Source organism: Borostomias antarcticus, assembly GCF_949987555.1.
Source record: "Borostomias antarcticus genome assembly, chromosome: 8".
In the NCBI taxonomy this organism is placed as follows: Eukaryota; Metazoa; Chordata; class Actinopteri; order Stomiiformes; family Stomiidae; genus Borostomias; species Borostomias antarcticus.
This window is the reverse complement of record NC_140241.1, coordinates 13,802,180-13,829,982: the sequence shown is the minus strand read 5'-3', so window position 1 is coordinate 13,829,982 and position 27,803 is coordinate 13,802,180. Positions and strand designations below refer to the sequence as shown.

General features: G+C 44.2%; 2 protein-coding genes across 3 annotated transcripts; one reads left to right on the top strand and one right to left on the bottom strand.

Moving 5' to 3' along the window:
- Positions 1-13,451: 13,451 nt before the first annotated feature.
- On the bottom strand, positions 13,452-18,144 carry rab5ab (RAB5A, member RAS oncogene family, b). 2 transcript variants are annotated; one of them, XM_084442321.1, is made up of 6 exons: positions 17,997-18,144; positions 16,674-16,898; positions 16,091-16,242; positions 15,365-15,487; positions 14,991-15,084; positions 13,452-14,510 (listed from the first exon to the last, which is right to left on the bottom strand). In XM_084442321.1, exons 2-6 carry the CDS (start codon positions 16,837-16,839, stop codon positions 14,392-14,394), a joined length of 654 nt encoding a protein of 217 aa, XP_084298447.1. In that variant the 5' UTR covers positions 16,840-16,898; positions 17,997-18,144; the 3' UTR covers positions 13,452-14,391. The 2 variants fall into 2 exon arrangements, with proteins under 2 accessions (XP_084298447.1, XP_084298448.1); XM_084442322.1 differs by lacking the exon at positions 17,997-18,144 and adding an exon at positions 17,008-17,411.
- A 90-nt stretch (positions 18,145-18,234) lies between these two features.
- Positions 18,235-25,931, top strand: efhb (EF-hand domain family, member B). Its single transcript, XM_084442323.1, has 13 exons — positions 18,235-18,760; positions 18,836-18,898; positions 19,095-19,238; positions 19,462-19,642; positions 20,894-21,004; positions 21,172-21,301; positions 21,431-21,514; positions 21,612-21,679; positions 23,429-23,577; positions 23,973-24,180; positions 24,491-24,844; positions 25,167-25,375; positions 25,551-25,931. The coding sequence occupies exons 1-13, from the start codon at positions 18,692-18,694 to the stop codon at positions 25,695-25,697; spliced, it is 1,917 nt and encodes a 638-aa protein (XP_084298449.1). The 5' UTR covers positions 18,235-18,691; the 3' UTR covers positions 25,698-25,931.
- The last annotated feature ends 1,872 nt before the right edge of the window (positions 25,932-27,803 follow it).

Genomic DNA, 27,803 nt, shown 5'->3' with positions numbered 1-27,803 from the left:
TCAGGTAATTATCATGCATTAGCTAGTCTATTTAATCAACACTTTCTGGTACTATTTTATGTATATGGAGTGCCAGTACTGTGGGCAATAGTTTAATGTACTTTCTTCCTTCTATTCTATTGCAGTTTTGATGCAGAGAGACCTGGCATGGTTGTGGCCAGAGAACACCGTGATGCACCAGCAGTCGAGTTTCAGCTGCTGCGCAAGCCTGATGTCCTGCCCCCCAGAGAAGGTCTTCCTGTGCAAGCCCCACCCGGACTGGACATGGCCAGACAGACATATCTCTTTAACAAGATCAGAGAGTTATGTTCTGATGAGGGACGAGACATCACATGTCCCCCGCCAAACTCCACAGCAGCTCAGAACAAGACTGTCCGCTTGTAGATTCACTGCAGATCATCAGGATGGACAGCACTGCAGGAGAAAGGCCACAGCCTTTTCCTGTTTGTATACTGAAGCATTGCGTGTTCTCTTGCACAGACTTGCGCACACTTGCACAGACTGCATTGTTCGAATATTGAATACTGAGCCGAGTACTGTTATTACCTTGAGTATTGAGCTGGGGACTGTTATTACTTTGTTGTACACTTGATCACAATGAACACTATGTACCTTGTTATTACTTTGCTGTGCACTTGATCACAATGAACACTATGCACCTTGTTATTACTTTGTTGTGCACTTGATCACATTGAACACTATGCACCTTATTACTTTGTTGTGCACTTGATCACAATGAACACTATGCACCTTGTCTATACAACTGACTGTACACTTTAACACTTAGACTGTTGCCTTTTTTTGTACACTTTACTACTTATGCTTGTAATGTATATCATGTATTTGACAATAAAGAACGTTAAATTTGAACTTCATCTTATATTGTTCTTAACTGCATTCACAACACAAGATTAATACTGACTCAAAGAGTGTGGGGTAATCAGTGAGAGAGCACCCCACTCTCAGGTAATACCCCAAGTTGTAATACCCCAACTCTGGCAGATAATGACAGATCGTCCAGTGGGGGAGTGGCTGGGGGTGCGGTTACCAGGCTATTGTTCACGCCCATTACCTGGCAGTCAGAGGTGTGAAATTGTTGGAGAACTTTGGAGGGCGATTTCTCAGCTAAGTTGATTTGGCAGTACTAGCATTCAAATAAGCATATCTTCTTCAAATATGTTCAGATTTCAATGTATGAGACCTCATTTGAAAGCTTACAATCTGCACTTTCATAATCTGTAAAAAACTGAAGAATGAAAATGCCTAGTTGAGGACCAAATCACCAGCGGCGGTCACATATGTGTAGAATAGGGTTTTTGCCAAAGATGTTGGATTATTTTTATGATAGGCCTATTTTATAATTTGATTTCACATTGTTGATTCTTTCATTTCTATTATAGTTGTGGATAATTAATCCACAAAGTGGGGAATTGTGAATGAATTTCAAGTCTCAACAAAGTGTTCTGTTTTCCCCCTGGACTGTAATTCTAAACCTTGTAGTTCGTTCTCATAGATCAGTCTGTCAGAACTACAAATCCCTCCCTGTGTGACATCACTTCCCTGTCTTCCCCCTGAAACTGTCACTTCCTCTTTCACTGTATAAACTAAGACCCCGTCCTCCCATGAACTCACTCTTGCCTGGAATCACTTCCGGTGTGAGGGTCCGACTCTGCAGAATCGTAACATAGAATAAACTATTGAATTTTTTTAAAACCAGCTTGATCGACCACTCAGCGTGTTCTTTGACAATCTAACTCAGTGATGGGAAAAGTACACGGAATGTTTACTTGAGTAGAAGTAAAGATACCCATGTAAAAACTGACTTGAGTAAAAGTAATAAGTACTGATCCAAATATCTACTCAAGTGAAAGTGAAAGTACAGACTCTGAAATGTACTTTAAAGTATAATACAAAGTAAAAAGTAGTTTTTCGCGATCCAAAGATCACAATTCTAAATTGGTTACCTTTGTGCTGTTAAGATCAATATTGCCAGTTCTGTTCAAGAAGACCTACCAGACAAGATGGTAGTGTACTTCACTATAATGTTAGTAGCATTAGATCCATTTGTTATTCACACATCACACTTCTGTGTACTGGATGAGTTCAGGATTATCTTAACCGGGATGAAATCATACTCATAGGCCCATCTTTTAATCAACATTTTTAATAGTACAATTTCTTCTTGAAGGTTACAGTAGTGCTTTTTGTTATTCTCATGGCGTGAGCATTGAGTGGCAAAGATTTTTATCTGTAACAAAGTGCATCGTCCCATTGAACGCAAATGAATTTAAGCTGCCCACTGTGCAAATTAAATACTTACTGTCCCATTTTAATTAAATAACCAAATATAAAGGCACATATGCATGTCGTGCACATAAAACTTAAACTGCCAATGAATCAAGTTGAAGTACTCAATTACTTTAAAAGTATACTGCGTCTCCTAATTTACACAACCGTGCAATAGAACTCTACTGCATCTCCTCATTTACACAACAGTGTAGAACTCTACTGCATCTCCTCAATTACACAACAGTATAGAACTCTACTGCATCTCCTCAATTACACAACAGTATAGAACTCTACTGCATCTCCTCATTTACACAACAGTGTAGAACTCTACTGCATCTCCTCAATTACACAACAGTATAGAACTCTACTGCATCTCCTCATTTACACAACATTATAGAACTCTACTGCATCTCCTTTTTTACACAACAGTATAGAACTCTACTGCATCTCCTCATTTACACAACAGTATAGAACTCTACTGCATCTCCTCATAATGCACGTATGTGTGTGTTTAAGTTGGAGGTGAATGTCATAAGACAAACTAAAACAATAACAAATTACCATGAGAGAGGGAGGTCCGGTAAGGATAAGATCAATCAGCACGTTCAGTTACTAAGTAAGTGAGTCCGTCCGTCAGTCAGTCAGTCTCATTCAGGCAGTCATTGTGTCTCATTCAGGCAGTCAGTCAGTCAGTCTCATTCAGGCAGTCAGTCAGTCAGTCAGTCAGTCAGTCTCATTCAGTCAGTCAGTCAGTCTCATTCAGGCAGTCAGTCTCATTCAGTCAGTCAGTCAGTCAGTCTCATTCATTCAGTCAGTCAGTCTCATTCATTCAGTCAGTCAGTCTCATTCATTCAGTCAGTCAGTCTCATTCATTCAGTCAGTCAGTCAGTCTCATTCAGGCAGTCAGTCAGTCAGTCTCATTCAGTCAGTCAGTCAGTCTCATTCAGGCAGTCAGTCAGTCAGTCTCATTCAGGCAGTCAGTCAGTCAGTCTCATTCAGGCAGTCAGTCAGTCAGTCTCATTCAGGCAGTCAGTCAGTCAGTCTCATTCAGGCAGTCAGTCAGTCAGTCTCATTCAGTCAGTCAGTCAGTCAGTCAGTCTCATTCAGGCAGTCAGTCAGTCAGTCTCATTCATTCAGTCAGTCAGTCTCATTCAGGCAGTCAGTCAGTCAGTCTCATTCAGTCAGTCAGTCAGTCAGTCAGTCTCATTCAGGCAGTCAGTCAGTCAGTCTCATTCAGGCAGTCAGTCAGTCTCATTCAGGCAGTCAGCCAATCATCAATTAAGTTGATCAGGGAGTTCAGTTAATAAGTAAATGAGTCAGTGAGCAAAAAAGTCAGTCAGGTCAGTCACCCAATCATGTCAGTTACAGTCAGTGTGAAGGCTGGACAAAAAATCTAGAGAAATTTTGTATTCAACTTCATGAGAAGCAAACTCTCAAAGTTCTCAGGTTCCAACCTATGACTGAGCAACATGCTAGTACACTACTAAGCCTATACTTTTAACTAACGTTACGTAAGCTGTTTTGTTACAACATATATCTTAGCTAAGCTAATAATAGCTAGCAAGCTAGCTAGTTAAAACTTACCTCGATGTGTTTCCTGAGATTCGATGGAGAATTCTTAAAGGCAAGCACCTCATGCCGTTTTGGCTTGCACAGCAAGCACACCATTCGCCATGATTGGTTTTTTTCCCCTACAAACCCGAAAAGATCACTAAGATACGGCCATGGGTGAGGTAACTGAGGTTCTGCTCTTTCAGGCTCAGCCTGCTCTGGTTCTTCGCCATTGTCCATGGTGTGATGGATTGATCTGATCGCAGCAAGCTAACACTGACTTCCACTTCAACCCGCTCTGATGTGTCACAGTCACACTACTTAGGTCCCTAAGTTACTGACTGACTGCTGGCACTGTCGACTTGCGTGCCGTAGGCTACATGCGCGTTTTGAAATTTTAGCGGCAGCCAGGCTGATAAATCAAATGCGGATTACATGATTTACGCAAAGATACTGAAAAAATATATATATATATATATGTCAAAGTAACGAGCCCTTTTTAAAAATGTAGGGAGTAGAAAGTACGATATTTTTGTTTTAAATGTAGGGAGTAAAAGTAAAAAGTTGTCAGAAAAAAAAATACTTCTTAAAAGTACAAAGTAATGGCATTTTGTACTTAAGTACAGTAACGAAGTATTTCTACTTAAGTAAATCCCATCACTGATCTAACTATAATAAGGATAAAAATAACTTTCACATTCCCCCGAGGCCCGAGTCAGCCTGGAACTTGCTGAGAGTCTGGTACATTGTTTGAACCTAGTTTAGAGTGGTCCCTTTCTTTGTTCAGCTGTGTGATAACTTAGACAATAGTGTTTATTCGAGCCGGTGTTGCGCACACGTGTCCTGGTTAGAAAGTCGGTTTTTGAGCCACATGCCCGCTTAAAGACCTATATACCAGGGTTGGTTTTGTAAGCGTGCATTTTTGAGAACGGGTGTGTTTAGTACTACACAACGTTTCACTTTCGGAAAGCCTGCTCTTTTGATTGTTTTGGGATCCGCGTTGTGGGGGGTTGCCGCGGCGCGTGAGAGCTTGTTGTCTTAGGCTCGTTATTTTTATTTATTTCTGTTTACTCTTGTTGTGAAGGAGCACGACACGAAGATGGCTGTTTCAATTCGAAAGATTATTTGGAATCCCCGGGGGGGGTTAGCTAGGTAGTCGTACCTACGACGTAATCCTTAATTTGTTTCGTTTTGTTTGTAGTCTTGGATGTGCGTGTTTGTGCTGCGTTTTGTGTTTCATGTGAAGCTGAGGCTTCTTCAGATATTGGTCCATTGTATGTTGGGTCTACGCCAAGGTAGATCTGTTTTTGTTTTGGGATTTGAGGTCCTGTTTTACTGTTAAACCCATGTATATGCTGGGTGTTTTGGTTTTATGCTGGTTTTGGTTTGTGTACATTTGTGATTGATTTTCATGCTAGCTGCATTCTAGCTAGGCTACTGTTCTTGTTCTGCTCCAAACTAGCTACAAACTAGCTATCTTCTCTGTTCTGTTGTTTCAATGCTAGCTTTCAATGTGCTAGCTGCCTCATCCACATGTTGATTTACCCACGTGTTAGTTAGTTAGTTCTACCCTCTGTGCACACGTGGTTAACTTCCTGTTTTGCTGCTTGTGTGAAAAAAAAAAAAAGAGACTTCCTGTTCCTCTTTTCCATTTGAGGATCGACCAATTTGGCTTCTGATGACTGCCATTTTGGGGGAAAAATATATAACAGGATAAAAAAAAAAAAAGTATCTCTCAGCACAGCAGTAATTTGGTTGACTGAACGTGTTTAGTTTTTTTTCTGTAACTTTTTATTACATTGTTTGTTCTCATATTTTCTTTTAAAATGGGAGCTACTTTTAGTACACGAAAGCATGTGTGTGAGAATAGTGAAGGGACAGATAGGGATGATCTGCTAGGCCCCCTTCTTGTTCTGACCTCCTATCCAAACAAGAGTTTTGTTGTTTCAGGCCACGTCCTAAGCAGATGTGAGCTGTTTCAACCAACCCCCAATCCTGGCCCTATAGATGAGGCCCCCCCTTCTTGTTCCTGTCCAAACGTCCCTTCCTGTTGTTCAACCAACTGTCATCTCTACGCCTGCTACATCTCAGATAACACCCTTACCGTTAACTGGTACTATTTTTGGAACCCCCTTACCCCAAACAAGGATGTCTGAAATAACGGCCCCCCTAGGTTATTACTCTTCTGAGACACCTCCCTCTGGTTCCTCTTCCATTGATCATATGGTTGCTTCTCCTGTTTCATACCCTCCTGCTGTGTCTCACGCTCCAATTGGTGTCTCTGTGACCCCATGTCACAATTTTGACACTTCAGAGTCTCTGCCCAATGAGTTTGGTAAACTATGCTTGCCAATAATCCGTCTGCTAAGTGAACGATGTGAAGCTGAGATAAGAAGGGACTCGGTGAGACTACGAGCTGCACAGTGTAGGTATTTCAACAACATCGCTCGCACTAAGCAACTACCGATGGGGGTACAGAAAAAACAAGATGGAGGCTATGGAGATAATCAGAGATATTCACAACAAAACAGCAGGGTTTACAAATCTAATCAACGTTGTTATTTTTGCAACCGCAAAGGGCATTACCGGAGGGAATGTAGACTATATGCTAAATTTCAAAAGTCTTCTGTTAATACTCCACAGGGAGGTGGTTCCTTACTAGATGTAGGACAGGTAGACAGTGCAGTAGGGAAAGCTAGGGAGAGTGAGGGTGTACGTGACACGGGGGGGAGGAAAGGGTAAAGGTAAGGAAAAAAAACAAAAAAACATTCATATTTGCCAATATCTTAGTCTTATACATATGTCTGACAACCCAATTTTGAGAATTTTGTTTTGTTTAAGATTTCATGTTTTACTGATTTCAGATGCACATTCATTGGTTTTGAGTTTTACAGAGAATTGACATTCCTGGACTACCGGATAAATGCCAAACCGGTTGGAACCGCAAGTATTTTAATAATTTGAAATGACTGCCACTTAAAGTTGTGTTAGATGATGCTAACTTCAAACTCAATTCACTGTATTGTCATGTTAACTTAATATGCTCAGATCTGTTTTGCAAACTAGTTTTCGGAGGTGTGACTCCAACGGGATTGATATCAAGCGCACAGCCTTTAACTAATTGGACATATTCTTAAAAAAAAAGAAAGAAAAAAAAAGAAAAGACATCACTCCAATTTATCAAAACTGTTTTCTATGATTTATTTTGTAATGTTTATGTGCCTCCGGCGCATCATTTCTAAGACCTGGTGTTACCCACAAGAGTGGTGAAAAATTGAAATGTCTTTTATTTTGTCTGTCTTTCATTTTGTCTGTCTTTTATTTTGTCTGTCTTTTATTGTATGTAAACTGCCCATGCAGCTCTGTCTGTGCGTCTGACGGCCCACAGAGACAGCTGCATGGTAAAACAAATGTGTCACGTATTATTTCTGAAGTTTGTTTACAGAGTAGACACAGGCACGGGACGAGAGATGGAGGCTGCTCCAAGAATTGGATACAACCGGGGTAACCGACTTCCCATTTAGATGGGCTGACACCTTGGTTCGTGGGGACGCTGGTCAAACGCCTCACCCCCACGTTGCCCAACTGACTGTGGGTAAGAGATAGATATGATCTAGGCTAAATTTAAGAATAGTAACCAAGCGGTTGTCAGACCCAAGGAACCATCACGTCCTAAGCGTGCTCATAACTCTCTGTCCTCAAACGCAGAAATGTGGTTATTTGAAATTGAGCTCAACTTATAACACCCCTAGTGTTCTTTTGAGAACGGTTTGGATAATTATATTTGTTCAGGCTTTGAGAACCGCGTATGCAGCTATTCATTTAATGTTATTTTGGTTTGAATAATGCATTTTTTCGATTTGTTCGCCCTGATTTAAGGGAATTTTTGCTTTTACCCTTAGAGCGTTGTTTTACATAATGTGTTGGCGCTCCCCTTTTTAAATGATTATTTTGAATAACAATTTCTTGTTAGAAACAAGGACTCATGGTTTGATGATACGAATATGTTGTTTTATTTTAGGAAATGGCCATAGAATTTCTAAGAACTAAATCTAATTGGTGCGTGAGCAGGTTAATTACCTTGATCAGTTAATAATGATAAATAAACAAAAATGCACTGCTTGGGACTAGGCTACTGCAGAGTCATCCCATGATTTTGCAGACATAACCCTCATTAGACAAAAGCTAGCTCCACTTGACAAGATTACATGGACTGACGAGGCCGACTGGCTCTAACAATGACTACACCCTGTTTAAGACTTGACTCTGTTAAAAGGACTTGGGTCCTACTTGAAATCAGTGGCAGCTACCACTGGTGCTGTTTTAGACCTAGTAGCACTGCGCACGCGGTTTTGTCCATGTCCGGCATGTTGTGTCTATTCATCTTTTACATCGCACCTACACACAGCGTGGCTGCTGCTTTAATAAGAATGAACTGTTGACCGTACATTTCACAGATGCACTGTTCTTAACTCTGCTTCCTCCTCCAGAAGGCAGAGAGACATAACTCAACATGTTGAACGAGATCAATTAAGCCACGCTCAAACCTCTCAGATATTCTCCTCTCTCGCTCTGATTTTGAATGAATGCTCATTTCATAGTTAGCATAACCTATACTGCATATTCCATGCTTTCATTATGTTTTCAAATTAGCACACTGACCAGATCATGTTTCAAAAAAGAGGGGGAGTAAAGGATGTTATCAAGTTAACTGGTTGTTGCTAATAAAACAGACTAGTAGTAGTAGTGAAGAAGGTAATGAAGAAGTTGGATTGAAGGTAGTGAGGAAGTTGAATTGAAGGTAGTGAGGAGGTTGTAGTTGAAGGAAATTAGAAAGTAGTTGAAAGAACAAGATGCAGAGCTGAAGAAGAAACTTAATGTGTAATATTTTAAGATGGTGGCAAAGGCCAAGCTCCTATTGAAACCTCTGATCCTGTGTCCATAGGTAGTATGGCTGCTAACTCCGCTGCTAAAAGCTGCGGTGATATCCTGTTTTGTCTATGCTGTCTCTCATCTGTGGATTCACAGGTCTCTGCCGACCTGAGAGAGCCGACCTGCATCATTTCCAACCAGGCCAATGGGTTGTGAGCAGAGACCTGAAACCAGAGTGCCCGTTGGCTGGGCCCGTACCAGTTCCTGCTGCTAACCCAGACGTAGCAGAGAGGACTTTGTGGGTACACGCCAGCCACTGCAGGCTGGTTCCAAACCAGGACGAGGCACCCGGCCCGAGGATTCAACAACCAAGATGCAATATCCTGTGTCACCACCAGGGCGAAAGCTCACTCTCTGGTCTCCTCAGATGAGAAATCAGACAAAGAATAACGCACTACTTTTCCTCATTGCTGTCAGGATGACAACTCTGACCACCACTCCAGCAAAACACAATCATGGGCCACCACACTGTGGCTTCCTCTGAGGAGGAGCTATTGAAAGAAGTGACCTTGCCTGTCACCTCCTTCCCAGGATCGTTATGGCAACGTGGACCAGCGTTTGTCCTATTTGAATGTTGCACTCCACTTGACTGTTGGGTCTATACGGTAGACGAAGATGAATGGAAAATACTACATTCTACATATATAAGATTTGAAAGCAACAGAGATTTCCAGGTTATACTGTTGAAACTGTGACTGGAGTTTGGTTTAGAGTGGGTATAGAAGTATTGAAAATTCATAATTATAAAGTTGATCTTTGAAGAGCTGTTCCAGACTATTCTCAGGGTACTGTGTTTAACTGTGTTTAACTGCTATGCACCTAACTACATCAACCAAGTATTAAAATGAAGCCTAACAGAATTGCATCCACAGGGCTGAACTTGAAAAGCGAGTTAAACAATTTGAAGTGACCTCTTCAATATATCACAGCATGTATTAATATTTTCAGATACAACACATAGATTAGGACAAATTAATGTTTTAAGCATATTTATGAGATGTAAAATTAAGGTTCAGAGAGCCATTCCAAATGGCGTATTTTTGAGCTATAGGGAAATAGCGTATTCAACTTTAAAGTGCAACAGTGTCATATGAATGTTATCTTGCTCATGTAATGTCCAGGATTAAGAAGATTGATCACACTCAAATGCAGGGAATTCATCAGCAATCAAACTAGACACCATAGAGCTGTCTCGAATTTTCAATTTAGTTTCAGTATATTATTTCTCTCATGAACGCATGACACATGATCGCACAATACCAAGTAATTTCAGCCTTAGCCAAAGAAGTAAATTACATGAAAAAGATTGTGCTACAAAATAGACTTCCCTTAGAGATAATACTGGCTATATCTGCTGTTCGTTTAGTTCAGATCCAAATGCTACATTGAGTTCTATGAAGCAAACGATAAAGGTATTCAGATCCTAGATAATGTTCCTAAATGGAATGCTATGTCAAGTCCTGGATATTCTCAAATATGTGTGTTTTCATTTGTATGTATGTTTTTCATCGTTATTATTTTTTAAAATATTCTTAAGTGTATGTTTAAATGCTGTTCCAGATATGCCTATGCTGCCTAAATAATGATAGAAAAAGTTAAATTTACTATTAATTCAATTCAAGATCTTGATGATGTCTGTGCTATTGACATTGACTATTTGGAATATTTTGATACATAATCTGTCTAATTTGAATTTAAGGGTTTTCCTCTAAAACGAAGAAAGGTTTTTTCCCACTCAGTCATGAATATATGATGTCTTAGATTAATAATCATGTTATCTTTTTACCTTGCTTATGCTAAATTAAGGTGAGGAGTTTTGGTACGTGATTGCATATGGGAAGAAAATGATCTTGGTGTGTTAAATAACTTTGAGTTTGTTAATCTTTATTATGCTCCACCTAGTGGAGAAATAGATTACTTCCTTTCCATATGTGTAGAATAGGATTTTTGCCAAAGATGTTGGATTATTTTTATGATAAGCCTATTTTATAATTTGATTCCACATTGTTGATTCTTTCATTTCTATTATAGTTGTGGATATTAAATCCACAAAGTGGGGAATTGTGAATGAATTTCAAGTCTCAACAAAGTGTTCTGTTTTCCCCCTTGACTGTTATTCTAAACTTTGTAGTTCGTTCTCATAGATCAGTCTGTTAGAACTACAAATCCCTCCCTGTGTGACATCACTTCCCTGTCTTCCCCCTGAAACTGTCACTTCCTCTTTCTTTGTATAAGCTAAGACCCCGTCCTCCCGTGAACTCACTCTTGCCTGGATTCACTTCCTGTGCGAGGGTCCGACTCTGCAGAATCGTAACATAGAATAAACTATTGTACTTTGTTTAAAACCAGCTTAAGCGACCACTCAGCGTGTTCTTTGACAATCTAACTAAACCAAGGATAAAAATCCTTCACAGCTCTGTACCAGGAGGACTGCAGGCCTCACCCGGGCCAAGCTCCAAAACACAGCACTGGCACCAGAACCGGTGGAGAACCTCACCGAAGCGGAGCAGGTGTCCCGGGCCTTCGCCACAGCCTTCTGCAGGATGGACAGCCTCCTGGGCCTGGGCAGGACCGAGAGATCCAGAGTCCGCTGGAGCGGCTGCACAGCACTGGTCTGCCTGATAGACTCTGGGGTCTCCTCAGGAGGGCTGGTCTCTCTGAGAGACTCTGAAGTCTCTCCAGGAGGGCTGGTCTCTCTGAGACTCTGAGGTCTCCCCAGGGGGGCTGGTCTCTCTGAGAGACTCTGAAGTCTCCCCAGGGGGGCTGGTCTCTCTGAGAGACTCTGGGGTCTCCTCAGGAGGGCTGGTCTCTCTGAGAGACTCTGGGGTCTCCCGAGGGGGGCTGGTCTCTCTGAGAGACTCTGAAGTCTCCCCAGGGGGGCTGGTCTCTCTGAGAGACTCTGGGGTCTCCCCAGGGGGGCTGGTCTCTCTGAGAGACTCTGAAGTGTCCCCAGGGGGGCTGGTCTCTCTGAGAGACTCTGGGGTTAGGGTTAGCCGGGCTGCCGACACCACCGTCCCACCATCACAGGTGGCGCCCGCTGGAAGGATTGTCATCTCCAACTGTGGTCAGTATTCACCACAGGTTATAGTCAGTCTTATTGTAGAAGTTCAGTTAACAATTGAAGTCATTCCATCGCATAGAAACATAACAGTATCACAGTGAGTCCATGTATCGTTGTGGAGGATCTACTGTATGAACATGTCCAGCTATGCTGGATCCATTTGCATTCATTATCTGGTCTCAGGTGACGTCCATGCTGTCCTGTACCGGAGGGGCCGAGGCGTCTGCCTCACCGCCTACCACAGCACGTCCAGCCCCAGCGAGCGCCAGCGCGTCCTCCGCCATGGCGGCGCCATCAGCGCCAACACACCGCACGGCCTGGTGGAGGGCCTGACCAGAGCCACCCGGGGCCTCGGCCACCACAGCGACCGCGTGCTGAGGAAGTCAGTGATTCCCGTGCCTCACACGGCATGGCTCCCTGCCCACCCAGGCCTCCAGCTGCTGGTCCTGGCCTCCAGCGGCCTCTGGGAGGTCCTGTGTCCTCGGTGGAGAGTCCAGACTGGGGACGTCCGTTTTTGACCGGCAGGAATCTTCCAGCGCTGCTGATGAGGGCGACCTGCCGCTAGGACCGGACCTTCCAGAGAGGCTGAGGGAGGAGCAGGGGAGTGAGACAGGGATCACAGAGCCAGCCAGCCAGCCTCAGCTCTCCCTCACCAGAGGGGGTCCAGAGGGGAGGAAGCGGTTGGTACCAGTCAGAGGATCCCCCGTGTGGACTACGAGCGCCTTGCAGCTGACATCTGCAGAGCGCTGGTGGATGCAGCCGTGGTTTCAGGTTCCAGGGAGAACATTTCGGTCATGGTAATACTGCTTCAGGGAAGGGATGAGCTCAACCATAACACTTTCTTCCAGGAGACCTAAGGAACTATGGAGTTTAATATTTTCCATCAAAGGGGAACTGTAGTGACATGTATTAATTAAATATACAAAATAATGAAGGCATTACATCTGATTTACTGTATTTATTAACTTGTACCCGGACACTCAAACTGATCAGTCCTTCGCTAGTAATGTTGTACATCATTAAAATTCATTGAGCTGTCAGAAAGACCGCCAGTTAAGTTTATTACCGCTATCTGCTCTTAGCAAGTCCAATAGAGAATTCATCAGTTTTCTCAAATTGAATGGGCAATCATTAACTAAAATATAACAAACAGTTGTGCAATGCAATAAATGTCATCTCAAACACGACTGAGCATTTTTGAGAAGCGTAACAAGACACAGGGAGGGGGTGCTACTGATGTTAATCACACGACACAGATCAAAAGACCAGTCTGAGGTGACGTCCAAAAACCCAGAACAGATCTACACTGGTGAGCTGAAAACATTGTTCAGAATCTCTAGATACTTTTTCCCGGCAGGCTTATTCCCTGCCAGCTGTACTGGAAGAGAAAGACGACATTATTACAGAGGATAGTTCCACAGGCTATGATGGAAAACACTGGTCCAGACTTGTGTTGGTGCATGATCTGTGGTCTGCTCTGAACCCAGCGACCCCAGAAGGACCACTAAATCTGACACAGGTTGATAACTAAACAATAACAGTGTGAGTGCGTGGGAAACAGAGGATTGCCTGGATGTCTGAAGTCTAAGCCAGACGACTCACAAAGCAGGTGTTTGAGTATGTTCAGCTTAGGTCTCAATTATCTTTTGTTTTTTTGCTGTCCCGTTGAAGTCATGTTATTAATCAATTAATGTCATGTTCTGACGGGGGACTTCCCATGATGCAAAAGCCAGTCAAAGGTGGGGATGGAACTTTTGAGTTGTCATACAGCTGTCCAATCACAAAGCCCCTCCGGTATCCTGTTGGCCTGGCGGCTGTGGTGTGAAGCGCTGGGCAGATGGAGATGTGGCCTCAGCAGCAGACGCCAGGAGCAGGAATGCTTGGTAGGAATGACCGTCCTCGCCTGGCGCTGCGCTGGTCATGTCACGGCACCAACAAACAGCCGAAGCCTCCAGGCAGATCACAATGAGACAATTTGGTTTCTTTTAGTTGGAGGGAAACTAAACCCACATACACTAAATGTGTCAGAGAAATCAAATACTTATTTTCCCTCCAGTCCACTTAACCCTGTGACCTGATGAGCTAGGTTACCCCAAGCACAGAAACACACGCTTACACACCCACACTCTCTCTCTCTCTCACACACACACACACACACACACACACACACGCACGCACGCACGCACGCACGCACGCACACGCATACGCACACACACGCACGCACGCACGCACGCACACACCAGCTGCTGCTTCCTCTCTCATAAGGTTAGTCCTCCATCTAAATTAAGTTAAAATGTGTTTAGGCCTTGTAGTGATACATGCATCCATTATACTGATATACACTTTTTTTTCTTCTTTTTTTTTTTTAAATGAAAGTAAAAAAACAAACCAACAGACAAAAATAGTATTAGAAACGTGTCTATACAGAGTCTTTATCTACTCCTGGGACTGAGGCTGAGAGCTGGAAGGTCTGATGTCAGGGAAGGGAGGTCCATGTCCAGATGTTATTCAGTTAGAAGGGAGGTGGAGGAGAAGGGGAGGGCGGGGCGGGGGCGTGGTTAGTTACTACAGCAGGGGCGGCTAGCGGCGGGCTGGGCCGTCTCCGTCAGGTCTACCCCCCGGTTCCGCCCGCTGCTGGCTCCGGCAGCTTGAGGCTCGTTCTTGGGTAATTTCTTGGCTGCAGAGCAAAGATGAGAGAGAGTCAGTGAACGAGCCACAGACATTAATAATCACTTTACATCCCAAGTTCTTAATGAGCCGTTAATAATCACTTTACATCTGAGGTTCTTAATAAGCCGTTAATAATCACTTTACATCCGAAGTTCTTAATAAGCCGTTAATAATCACTTTACATCCGAAGTTCTTAATAAGCCGTTAATAATCACTTTACATCCGAAGTTCTTAATAAGCCGTTAATAATCACTTTACATCCAAAGTTCACAATCTCTACTACTGTATGCATGTGAATGACTTGAATGTTGTGTATTTTATGTTTTGTGCAGGATCCCAGGAAGATCAGATGTACACTAGTGTGCTTCTGATGGGGATCCTTTAATAAACTAAAACTAAAATTAAATGACCTTTCTTCAACTCGGTTGGCTATGTTTTTACATAAGCTAAATCCTTATTACTTCCCATTTTGTGTCAAAACACTTACCAATAGCCATAAATATCTCATTCACGTTCATAGACGTCTTTGCTGATGTTTCCATGAAAAGCAAACTGTTATCATCTGCGTATGACTGTGCATCCTGTGAAACAAACAGACCCTCAAGGTGACGATTCAGACACAACCACCACGGAACGGTTTAAATGACTATGTTACTGCAGCCGTCAGCATCAGCGTCACACGCTGAGGGAAAACATCCATCGTAATTAATGACAACAGCTCCACTGTAGCCGCTGCATCACATTGGGTGGCAGCTTCAAAGTTAGAGAATGGGCAAGGTTCATGTTCAGTGAGGGCTGATGGGGGCAGCTGCAGTCACACAGCGACATGCATCAACATGGCTCATTTAAACAGGAACAAACCTGAAAGTCCAATGCTCTTTTGTTTGCGAGGTCAGCCTTGTTCCCGGCCAAGGCTATTACAATGTTTGGACTGGCTTGTCTCTGAAGTTCTTTCACCCAGTTCTTCGCTCGTGCAAACGACTCCTGGCCAACAGAAGGAGATGAGAGGACAGAACTCGGTCAGATGTTAACAAGCTGGATGTGGAGGAGACCCCATCCCTCCATTCCCTGGAACGCTCCCCTTCTGATTTGGATGGACATCCTGGATATGTTCTCATTATAGAGGAACTCACAGAGAACTGAGCTCAGCACAACTCTTGAGGAATGAGTACATTATATGTAGCCTGTGCTTAACAAGAGTTATTTCTTTCTTTATAGCTCTTCAGAAAAGTTACTTTTATAAGTCATTAACAAAAGATAAACATTCCCACACTTTGTTTGGGTCTGGTCAACATGGACGAGGAGAATATCGACAGCCTAAATCAAATCCGTAGGGCGATTCCAGACAGCTTGTTTGCTGGTATAGCATCATCAAAGTTATGCGTAATAAATTCTAGTGAAATGAGAAGGGAAGCTGAGGACACCTCTTAAGATGTCCAGGTATCTGAGGAACGGTGAGGGACGGAGACCATGAGACAATCCCTTTAATTACGCTGAGACAGTCCCTTTAATTACACTGCAGGCTGAGCACCACTATAACTGATGCCGTCAGGTTCCACGGGGAGCTGCATGACTGGCTGCTCTCACCTCGTTGGTGATGTCGTAGACCACGATGGCGGCCTGAGCCCCTCGGTAGTACATGGGCGCCAGGCTGTGGTAGCGCTCCTGACCCGCCGTGTCCCAAATCTCAAACTTCACCGTTGTGTCGTCCAAACACACGGTCTGGGTCAGGAAGGCAGCTGCAAGGGGAAAAACATTTAGAAATGGGTCTGTGCTGTTATGGGTCTGTGCTGTTATGGGTCTGTGCTGTTGTGGGTCTGTGCTGTTGTGGGTCTGTGCTGTTATGGGTCTGTGCTGTTATGGGTCTGTGCTGTCATAGACTAAAGCAAACTGGTAGTTGTTATGTTGCAAGAGCCCAACTCTGTTTTAGTCAGAAATGTGGTCCAGAAGACAATTCACTCCTGGGTAAAAGGACATGGTTGTTGAATGTGATGCATTGTTCTTCAATGACTCATAGATGATCTCATGAAACTAGGCCTGATAGTGACCTGATAACCCAGGGTGAGTAACACACCTGATGCAGCAAGCACACACCGTTTCACACGTTTCGCATCCTAACTACTAAGAAAACAGAAATGACATAACTAGCCTAGCCCACAAGTTAACCTACCTCCAATTGTGCTCTCTTGGAATTCATGAAACTGGCCCTTGACAAAGCGAAGCACCAGGCTGGACTTCCCCACAGCAGACTCCCCTAAGAGCACGAGCTTGAACTGGCATATCTTGTTGCCTGCGTTGGGCCCGTTGGGTCGCGTTGCTCCACCTCTACTTGCCATGTCCTACTCCCCAGTCTCCGAAAAATGCAGAGGTACTGTGTGAGTGGTCACTCTAAAACCTGGTCATAGGAAAAAATACATTAGTACATTGTCTAGTGAGATAACATAACAGCCAACAGCATACCCAGCTATAGCAGATCATCAGTGGGCGGCCAGTGGGTCGCCTACAATGCGAGTAGCCGCAAGGCAAAATAGCCAGGGAAGAGCCTCTTCTAAATTGTTGTGCGTTGGGTTCATCGCCTTGAAAAACAGGTTCCACCGACAAGCAAACACAAGTCTGTTGTGGGTCGAAATGGTGTTGCGTCACAGTCTTGACCACAAATAGCCTGATCATATGTTGACTGTCTCAAATTAGCTGGCTAGCTAGCTCGGCACAGATTAATAAACAGATTATCAGTCATATAATCAAATAGAGCAAGTAGCAACTCATAGCCAGTAGCAGGAAGCCTGGTGCTCAAACTGGCAGTCAACCCTCGGTGAGGACGGGTTGTTTTTAGCAATAGCATCAAGCCTTTTGCTAGCTAGCTAGTTACGTTTAGTGACAAGTTCGCAAAGTAACTAGCGTCACCTAGCCGCCTAGCCTAGCTAGCTAACGCACTAACGAGCTGTTATTAGTCACGACACCCTGCTCTCAGCTTCCTGCACTCCTTCAACCGTTGCCACAAATTCAAACGACGACTTAACTTCACAAAACAAAGCCAGACGGCTAACGTTAGCTAGTTGTCAGCTAGCTGCTACGCTAGCTGCTTCTGGAGTGTAGCTACACAACATTGCTAGTGCTAGACAGCGTAGCTTAGCTATCATACAGGATGGAAGAATGAGCTCAACTAGACATAAGTGTATTTTAGTGGAACAATAAAATGTTAGTTTCGAAATGATAATCTGTGACATCGATAGAAAAACGAGCGGTTATTACATTTTAGGCAATTTGTGTATGACTTTATTGACAAGTGTGTCATGATTGTGTTAGTGGTTAGCTAGCTAACATTTGAAAAATGGCTTTCGGCCTAGCTAGCCATGTCTAGCTACAGCAAGCTAGCATCAAACAGTAATTCTCTAGCTAGCAAGTTAGCAGCAGGCTAGGAAGACAGCACCGGCGAGCCCTGCCAGACTATGTTGGTTAATGCATGGCAGCTAGTATACCTAAAATTACACACCTTATATCCAAGTAAATGAGACAGTCTGAACGATTCCCTGTCAGCTGGGGCTTCAATGTGTATTTTCAATACGAACAATTTGATAAAGGCTTGTAGACCTGAAGTCACTTCTGTCAACTTCCTCTTTGCATTCAGGGTGGATGACAGCAGACTGCTACGTAGCGGCGAGGATAGCCAATCACAGACAGGCATTTATTGCCCCATTAGGCATTTGTATGGAAAAGGGAAATAATTTGGGAATGTGATATCGAGGGGGCAGTGGCTAAAAGGCAGAAGGCGAAAAATATAACTCGTTTGCAGATTAATTTCAAACATTTTAAACAGATTCAGTCAGATAATGTTTGATATATTATGAATTGCAATCAAGGCAGTCAATAATAACTATGTCCTTTCCCGCCATAGAATATGTTTTTGTAGAATCCAGAACCGTTGTATACTGTAACTATATGACGCTTGTAGAATCATTCAACGGTCATCAATCAACCAATCAGATCAAACAACCTGACCTCGGTTTCCTAGCGCCAGTTGCCAGGCAACTAGACGTAAACATTATGTTACAATAAGGCCAGAATGTTACAGAAACCAACCAGATACACTAGTCTAGCTCTGTAACACAAACGAGCTGTGAAATGTGAACTCATGGGAAAAATAAATAGCTAATAGCAAAGTTTTTTCTACTGGATTATTATGCAAGGATGACTTTAATTGAGAGGAACGCTACCCACACCTGGAAATACACGGACAGATTCCCGAGTATACAAAGGGTAATTTAACAGGCCAGTCGTCGGTCAGCTACTTGCTGTAGCAAATTATTACTGATGCTTGCTATCTTTTCCTAGGCAGGGAAACTCATACCTGTAGGTGACAGAGCTAAGACATGCTTACAGGAGGTAACACCCAGGGTGAGTTAAGGGAATATATATCCATGCCATCACCCCTCTTTCTTGCTCTCTCTCTCTCTCTCTCTCTCGCTCTCTCTGATCCATTTAATTTATTTGGCAAATTTTTGTATTAAAAATAATACAGGCAAAACATCATCATGCAAGTCTCTCTCCCTGACTGCGTGTGTGATTGGCCTCTCCTGTCTTGGTCTCCCAGCCCAGCACCCCCCCTGTGGTGAGAAGGTTCCTGGACAGCAGCAGACCGGCCGCTGGGAGCATCCGCGTGTTCCATGGGCGCGCCAGCGACCCCGACATCGCCAGCTCTTTGGTTCATGGTGTGAGCACCAAATCATCCCTTTCTGTGAGTGGCTCTTGTGCACACGGGAAGAGTGAGTGTTCCACCCAACATGGTCTCTGCATCTTGGACATAATTATGGAAAATCCCTAAATCATCATTTTGAGATACCTGAAATCAGGTGAATTTGTGAAACAGGTGTTTATATATATTGATAATGTCAGAATTGATTCTGTTCACAATCAGTATCACTTTCAGTGTCTGTGCTGTTGATTTGTGTGGTGCCCAGGGAGGAACAGTGATCAACCCACCACCCAAGACCAGCTACCAGCAGAGGCTACACCAGCTCCGGGAAGCTGTATACTCCACCAATCAGAAGGCTCCACTGGGCAGATCACATGATCAGAGACCTGGGCTTCCTGGTTGGCCTGACACAGTCATACCCACATTTGGTGTGAAATTGGTTAAAGGTGAGTCAGACTAGAAAGCAAGTTTGTGTTGGTTTCTTTTATGGTTTCTGACTCCAGGACCATCAGCACAGGCTCCTCCCCAGGCTGTGTTCTTTCCCCCCTACTCTTCTCCCTGTACACAACGTTAGTGGACGACACCGCCCACGTGGGACTCTTCCCCTCTACTCTTCTCCCTGTACACAACGTTAGCGGACGACACCGCCCACGTGGGACTCATCCCCTCTACTCTTCTCCCTGTACACAACGTTAGTGGACGACACCGCCCACGTGGGACTCATCCCCTCTGCTCTTCTCCCTGTACACAACGTTAGCGGACGACACCGCCCTCGTGAGACTCATCCCCTCTACTCTTCTCCCTGTACACAACGTTAGTGGACGACACCTCCATCGTGGGACTCATCCCGTCTACTCTTCTCCCTGTACACAACGTTAGCGGACGACACCGCCCTCGTGGGACTCATCTCCCAGTCCGCCTACAGGTGGGAGGTTGACCAGCTGCTGTCCTGCTGTGGCCAAAACAACCTGGAGCTCAGCGCTCTCACAACAGTGGAGATAGTTGTAGTGTTTAGAAAGACCCCCCTCCCCCAATCACTCCCAATGCCACCCCAGTGACCACTGTTGACTCCTTCTGCTTCCTGAGACCTCAAGTAGGAGCTGTACATCGAGCCAATAAGATGGTGGCCGACCCCTCCCATCCCGGTCACGGTCTCTTTGACCCACTCTCCTCTGGCAGGAGACTGCGGTCCATCGGGACCAGGTCCACACGCCACAAAAACAGCTTCTTTCCCACGGCCGTCAGATTCATTAACAAGGCTCGTGTCCCCCATGACGCCCCCCCCAAGTGACTCTTTACCCTTTGCACCACTTGTGCACACCACACTGTGCACACATACTGTACACACACTCACCACACTCTATTCTGTATTGAGTAATTTGCAATGTGCCTTTCCTTTTATTGGTTGTGTGTATTTGCAGTTTTTGTGTTGTATTTGCACTGTCATGTCTTTGCACTGTCCAGCCCTGTCCTGCACCCTGTCCTCTGTCATCTTCATCAGCGTATTCATTACCCTAGTCAAACTCCTAGAATGTGTAAACCATGTACATGGTGAATAAACTGATCTTGAATATGGAATGACTTTGATAATGTATGGAGTTTCTCCTGAACTTACAGTATAAAGATCTCAACAGGAAAGACTCCAGGCCATATAGCCTCATCCACACCTTGTGTTGTGACTGTGGTTCTGACTGTAGGCGCAGCAGCAGGGGAGATAGTCAACCCTCACAAGTCATCACAGCAGGTGGAGATGGAGGCCCAGGAGGGACACAAGTCCTACATCCGCACTCACAACGCTTATTTTGTCGGTGAGTGATGAGTATACTGTACTTGTCTGTCATTAGTTCTGCAAGTTTAAAATGGTGACTTTGAATGGTTCTCTGTTTGGTTTGCTCCCTTATGTCTTATATAACACATTCAGCCTACGACACACATCTGAACACTAACTGACTGTACTAAACATATTGTATCTGAGGTGAGAGTGTTGACAGGAATTACAACTGGAGTCGCTATGGCAAAGACAGCAGGTTTGGAGTGGCCACTCCACATCACAACGATGGACGCAGCGTCTCCCGATCGCTCACCTGGCCGTGTGACACGCAGGCGTAAGCTCTCGTACTGATGATGACTCACTGTTACCCTGAAGCAACACTTGACTCCTCCCATGTCACAGCTCAGCGTTGCCCACAGACCAAAAGTAACACACAGCACTGTGTGCCACTATTCTCCCAAAGGAATCACAGTGCAACGTTTGTTTCCAAGAGATGTGAAGACTTCAGAGAAAGGACACAGCCACAAATAGGGAAAGTTCACGACCCGTAAGTGTGTACTGTACCACGCGCTGTGGCCTGACCAAGTTGAGAATATCTCCGGTGTTACTAACTTAGTCTTTCATGATTTGTTGCTTCTTCGCAGGATGGAAGACACCCGGAAAGTTCCTCCCAAACACACGTTTGGAATCTTGATGCGCCCTGATGCCTTTGGTGAGCAACAGTAGTGTATTACTAAATCAACAGTAGTGTATTACTAAATCAACAGTAGTGTATTACTAAATCTGATTACTAAAGCTTCTACAATGCAAAGGCCTCCAGAGGTCCTACTCCTCATCAAAACCGCAAACAAGCACTGTGTTTGTATAGAGCCTGTCCAGGTTCTCAAGGTTCTATTAGAGGGTATTTGTGTTTGTAGAGCGTCTGTCCAGGGGCTCAGGGTTCTATTAGAGGGTATTTGTGTTTGTAGAGCGTCTGTCCAGGGGCTCAGGGTTCTATTAGAGGGTATTTGTGTTTGTAGAGCGCATGTCCAGTGGCTCAGGGTTCTATTAGAGGGTATTTGTGTTTGTATAGAGCCTGTCCAGGTTCTCAAGGTTCTATTAGAGGGTATTTGTGTTTGTACAGAGCCTGTCCAGGGGCTTAGGGTTCTATTAGAGGGTATTTATGTTTGTATAGAGCCTGTCCAGGTTCTCAAGGTTCTATTAGAGGGTATTTGTGTTTGTATAGAGTCTGTCCAGGTTCTCAAGGTTCTATTAGAGGGTATTTGTGTTTGTATAGAGCCCCTCCAGGTTCTCAAGGTTCTATTAGAGGGTATTTGTGTTTGTATAGAGCCTGTCCAGGTTCTCAAGGTTCTTTTAGAGGGTACTTGTGTTTGTATAGAGCCTGTCCAGGTTCTCAAGGTTCTATTAGAGGGTATTTGTGTTTGTATAGAGCCTGTCCAGGTTCTCAAGGTTCTATTAGAGGGTATTTGTGTTTGTATAGAGCCTGTCCAGGTTCTCAAGGTTCTATTAGAGGGTATTTGTGTTTGTAGAGCGCATGTCCAGGTTCTCAAGGTTCTATTAGAGGGTATTTGTGTTTGTATAGAGCCTGTCCAGGTTCTCAAGGTTCTATTAGAGGGTATTTGTGTTTGTAGAGCGCATGTCCAGGTTCTCAAGGTTCTATTAGAGGGTATTTGTGTTTGTATAGAGCCTGTCCAGGTTCTCAAGGTTCTATTAGAGGGTATTTGTGTTTGTAGAGCGTCTGTCCAGGGGCTCAGGGTTCTATTAGAGGGTATTTGTGTTTGTAGAGCGTCTGTCCAGGGGCTCAGGGTTCTATTAGAGGGTATTTGTGTTTGTTGAACGTCTGTCCAGGGGCTCAGGGTTCTATTAGAGGGTATTTGTGTTTGTAGAGCGTCTGTCCAGGGGCTCAGGGTTCTATTAGAGGGTATTTGTGTTTGTAGAGCGTCTGTCCAGGGGCTCAGGGTTCTATTAGAGGGTATTTGTGTTTGTAGAGCGCATGTCCAGGTTCTCAAGGTTCTATTAGAGGGTATTTGTGTTTGTATAGAGCCTGTCCAGGTTCTCAAGGTTCTATTAGAGGGTATTTGTGTTTGTAGAGCGTCTGTCCAGGGGCTCAGGGTTCTATTAGAGGGTATTTGTGTTTGTAGAGCGTCTGTCCAGGGGCTCAGGGTTCTATTAGAGGGTATTTGTGTTTGTTGAACGTCTGTCCAGGGGCTCAGGGTTCTATTAGAGGGTATTTGTGTTTGTAGAGCGTCTGTCCAGGGGCTCAGGGTTCTATTAGAGGGTATTTGTGTTTGTAGAGCGTCTGTCCAGGGGCTCAGGGTTCTATTAGAGGGTATTTGTGTTTGTAGAGCGCATGTCCAGGGGCTCAGGGTTCTATTAGAGGGTATTTGTGTTTGTAGAGCGCATGTCCAGGGGCTCAGGGTTCTATTAGAGGGTATGTTCAGATGACGGTGGCGTCCCTCAGGTGCAGGTGACCTGCTGTCCAGCAGCTCAGAGGAGCTGAAAGGCTCAGACAGACAGCGAGCCCTGCTCAGCGCCGTGCGCCAGCACCTCAAAAAGGTCAACTTCCACAACTTCACCTCCCTTCTACAGGCCTTCCAACATTACGATAAGGTAACCCCCACTCCTGTGGTTATGAGGAAAGCCTGTCTGAATAACCTGTCATATTAGAAAACCAACAATGAGGTAATTGACTTGGATCATATCTTTATGGCTCTATAAAGTTGCTATGTAATTGTTATAGGTGCAATTAAAAGTGAATTATGTGTTTGTGATTCAAAGGTTGCAAGGATTTATGGTCATAAATGTGTGATGTAGTGGAGGTGTCATGAACTTGACTTGACCTTTTTCCAAATTAGTTTTTCATATTTACATTGCTTTTATAAATGTGTTACAGATGCTTTATAACAAGTATTTTTGAAGAACACAATACTGTATGCATTAGGCAGTGAAGGTGTTAGACTACAGTAGGTGTGTGTGTGTGTGTGTGTGTGTGTGTGTTTCCACAGAAAGGCCAGGGTGTGATTGACAGAGAGGACCTCCAGGATGTGTGTCGACAGTTCAGCCTGGACCTGAGTGCGCCGGTTCTGGACGCTCTGATGCAGTACTGTGACGTGGACCAGGACGGACTCATCAACTTCCTGGAGTTTAGCAACTTCCTGAACTGGAAGGACAAGATGCCCATCAACAAGCTGGACCAGCACATCCTGACCAGCGGTGAGTCCGTCTGGGGCCTCAACTGACCAAATACTGCACCTCTATAGAATATTACTGTCCGCTGGAAGAAGTTAGAATCACAACAGATGACACAACAATATTATACACACAGGATATGATATTGTATCGATATTTTATATTGTATTGATTATATTGTATTCATTGTATTGATATTGTGCACTTACCTTCCCCGCCATTGGGGGCAGTGTGTTGTATGTGAACTGCATGAAGGGTTTGAACTGGGTGATGGTGTGTGGGTCAATAATGAGGCTATGTAACTGAGCTACTGGTGTCCTGAGGATGAAGACAGATATAAGATCATCAAAGCAACAAGGTTGGTCAGTTCTCCTGCTCCCCCGTCCAGAGCGCCGCCAGACCAGCACGGCTCCAGCCAGCATGCAGAGAACTGCCCTCCCACCCCCCGAGAAACAAGCCCTCCCACCCCCCGAGAAACAAGCCCTCCCACCCCCCGAGAAACAAGCCCTCCCACACCCCAAACCTTCCTGGTCTGGGGGTCTGGTCAGAGCTGAAGACCTGGAGCCAGCAGAGGTGGGCAGCTCTCTGAAGACCCCCAAAACGCTGAGTCGATCCCGGACAGTCCAGGACCGCTTCGTCACCTCCAGCTCCCTGATCCGGGCGGTGGTGGGGGGCCTTCCTACGGCTGGTGAGTTGACCCTCTGACCGTCTGACAGTCTGCTGTGGTTTTGTGAAAGGTTGAGACTGTATGGTCAGTAAAGAATTCACATTTGGTTTGAATATGACTCTGAGAGTCCAACGCACAGGCAAGTCAGTTCAAAACATGATCAAGTACTCAGGCCTCTAGCATGGTGGGAAACAGTTGCTGATATTTGGCACCCAGCATAAAGACAGAAGATTTAAATAAAAAAGCATCAATATTGTTCAAGTTCAGATTTGATCCTTAATATATTTGAACATGTCGGTTTTTCATTGTGTGTGTAACTGCTGTGTGTGGTGGGTGGAGCCAGTAGAGCGCGTGCCGTCTGGTCCTGCAGGCTACCGCAGGTCCGGGATCCCCACGGTCCGGACCGACAGGCCCGCTCCCCGGACCAAGCGTGTCAGCGACAGCACCAACTATGGGGATGAGGCCACGGCCTTTGACCTCCTGTATCCCACACTGCACTCCTGCCGGGGCGTCTACGAGGAGCACTTCTTCTGCCCGCGCACCAAGGAAGAGGTGGGCCCGCCGTGCCACCCTGGACTGTCCCTGAGGGCCCAGCAAATTACATTCATATCTGAAAAGAATTGATTCAGTCGAATTCAAGTTTTGACAGAGAAACGTGACCCAAAATGCTATGTGCCTAGGGCCTCGGAATACTATGTGAATAAATTCTAATTCTAATCCTTTTCAGATTGCTGAGATTTTCAGAAACGTTGGTGTGCGTATTTCTATGGAGGTGTTTGAAGAGGCGTGGAAGCTGGCGTCCTTCAGACATCCTACGGGGGAAGTGTGTGTGGAGATTTTCCGGAATGTTCTAAAGGAAATTCAAACACACTAAAGCATAAAGTAATGTTGTTGAGCGAAGGAGTGTGAATTGTTGAACAATGTGTGCATTGTTCTTCGTATTGTACACATTGGTTTTTTTCTTAAATAATAATTGGTATTAAATTAGATTTTTTGTCTTGTATATTTGAGACCGGTAAACTGCTCTCAGAATACAAATGTATCCATTTATAATCCCTGCCTATGAGAATGTACTTGTCAAACCAAAGTAAACACTGATTGTTGCGCAGCATGTTGTCTGAGCCATGGTACTTTTTGCTTTGCCATTCTTAGATTATTAGATTCCATTTCCACACATTTACTTAGTTATTCTATTAATCAACCTTATAATGTCAATATGTCTAAGTAATTGTCCGTGGATTTGAACAGCTTGTATGGGAATGCACTCTCTAACAGTCTCTCTTTCTCTCACACACATGCAGACAGGCCTAAGCATGTCTAGATAACAGATTAAGAAAATGTACTGCAGGTAACTACTATTAATCCATGTCAAAAACATCAAATGGCACTCTAAAATATCAATGAAGAAGCTTCATCTTTTTGTTGGTTTTACACTTGTTTTCCTCATTGAGCAGTCTGACACGCAAGCGTGGTAAATTGGCTAATATGCTGTTAGCACATTCACCAGCATTCTGACACAGGCAAGCTAACTACTCCTAATCACATTACTACCTGCCATGGAGCTTCTCTCTACCCCTCCCCTGCCTCCAACCCCACCAGCGCAAACTTCCACAAACCTACTCATTACAGGACAATTAGAATAATCCCCACTTACTGTATATCATTATGCACGAATTTGTGTTTGCTAATGAAGGAATTGTCTCTGTCTATTTACCAGGAATGTGTCATCAATTAATAATGTGATCAAAGAGTTAAGGGAATGGGATGACACACTATCCAACAGCTTGTCAGTAGAACAGAGGGCGTGTGAATCAGACAACTAGAATATGATAGGATTATCCCATCAGTTCCTGTTTTGATCATGTGACTCAAGAGTATAAAGAATTTGGCTATAGATTTATGATAAATAGGTCAAATTAACCCAATGTTCAGAACTGCCTATTTCTCCCACCATCTTCTGACTTATTTAAACTGATGAATGTATTATTTTATAACGAGTATAAAGAAGTGGTAAGCCGTCATACTGTAAACACACAGTTCGCAGAGCACAGATCACCGCCCATGAGTGCATTTCGTGGCTCTGCATGTGCACATGCGTGCTGTTGCTGCATTCATCAGGCCGAGAGCTTGACGCCCGTCCAAACCCTGTGTCTCTGTGACCTTCCCACGTTGAGATAAGCCAGTAGCAGGACTAAGTTGGCCCATGCTACACCCCTCCACTGAGGCTCATGAAAATCAGTCTGGTAGCTTTTGCGTAATCCTGCTAACAAAACAGCCAACTAAGCAATAAACACACGCCACCGAAAACATGACCTGTGGCCCTGCGCTGTGGCTTCGGCGGAGATAAGAAGAAGAAGTGTGTTACTGTTGACCCATCTACAGCTGCTCCCTAGAGGAGAAGGAAATCATATCAAACAGACAAAGGTATAGATCTTCAAACGGATCTTGAATCTCCAGTGCCAAAATAAAGCAGTTTAATGATACAAGAGAAACTTACAGACTGAATAATCTTAGAATAATCATAGAGGCTTCATTTGCTAGAGTCTTTGAAGGCTGTTATTCCAGAGAAACCAGATGATAGTATCCAGACTTTTGGAACGTGGTCTGTTTCTTTGATCCAAGCCAGCTGGGTCAGGAGGGTGTATGAGTGTTGTGGTTATGTTTGGCTAGGCTGTATGAATGTTGTGGTTATGTTTGGCTAGGCTGTATGAGTGTTGTGGTTATGTTTGGCTAGGCTGTATGAATGTTGTGGTTATGTTTGGCTAGGCTGTATGAATGTTGTGGTTATGTTTGGCTAGGCTGTATGAATGTTGTGGTTATGTTTGGCTAGGCTGTATGAATGTTGTGGTTATGTTTGGCTAGTGGACAGATGGCGCCGGCCTGTGGATATTGTCTGGTCGAGTTGATAAACATTGAATATTGTCTTCAGTAGAGTTTTCCCTGAGGGATATTATACATCTGAAGTGAAATGAAGAGAATG

What these genes read in the sequence shown, in the direction of transcription:
- rab5ab (XM_084442321.1), bottom strand. Translation starts at nt 16,839, where the DNA reads ATGGCAAGTAGAGGTGGAGCAACGCGACCCAACGGGCCCAACGCAGGC. An exon ending in AAAGAGCATTGGACTTTCAG is followed by an intron (nt 15,085 to 15,364) that starts GTTTGTTCCTGT and finishes TTTGTTTCACAG; the next exon opens with GATGCACAGTCATACGCAGA. An exon ending in TGAGATATTTATGGCTATTG is followed by an intron (nt 14,511 to 14,990) that starts GTAAGTGTTTTG and finishes TTTGCTCTGCAG; the next exon opens with CCAAGAAATTACCCAAGAAC.
- efhb (XM_084442323.1), top strand. Translation starts at nt 18,692, where the DNA reads ATGACTTTAATTGAGAGGAACGCTACCCACACCTGGAAATACACGGAC. An exon ending in ATAGGGAAAGTTCACGACCC is followed by an intron (nt 21,515 to 21,611) that starts GTAAGTGTGTAC and finishes GCTTCTTCGCAG; the next exon opens with GATGGAAGACACCCGGAAAG. An exon ending in CCTTCCAACATTACGATAAG is followed by an intron (nt 23,578 to 23,972) that starts GTAACCCCCACT and finishes GTGTTTCCACAG; the next exon opens with AAAGGCCAGGGTGTGATTGA.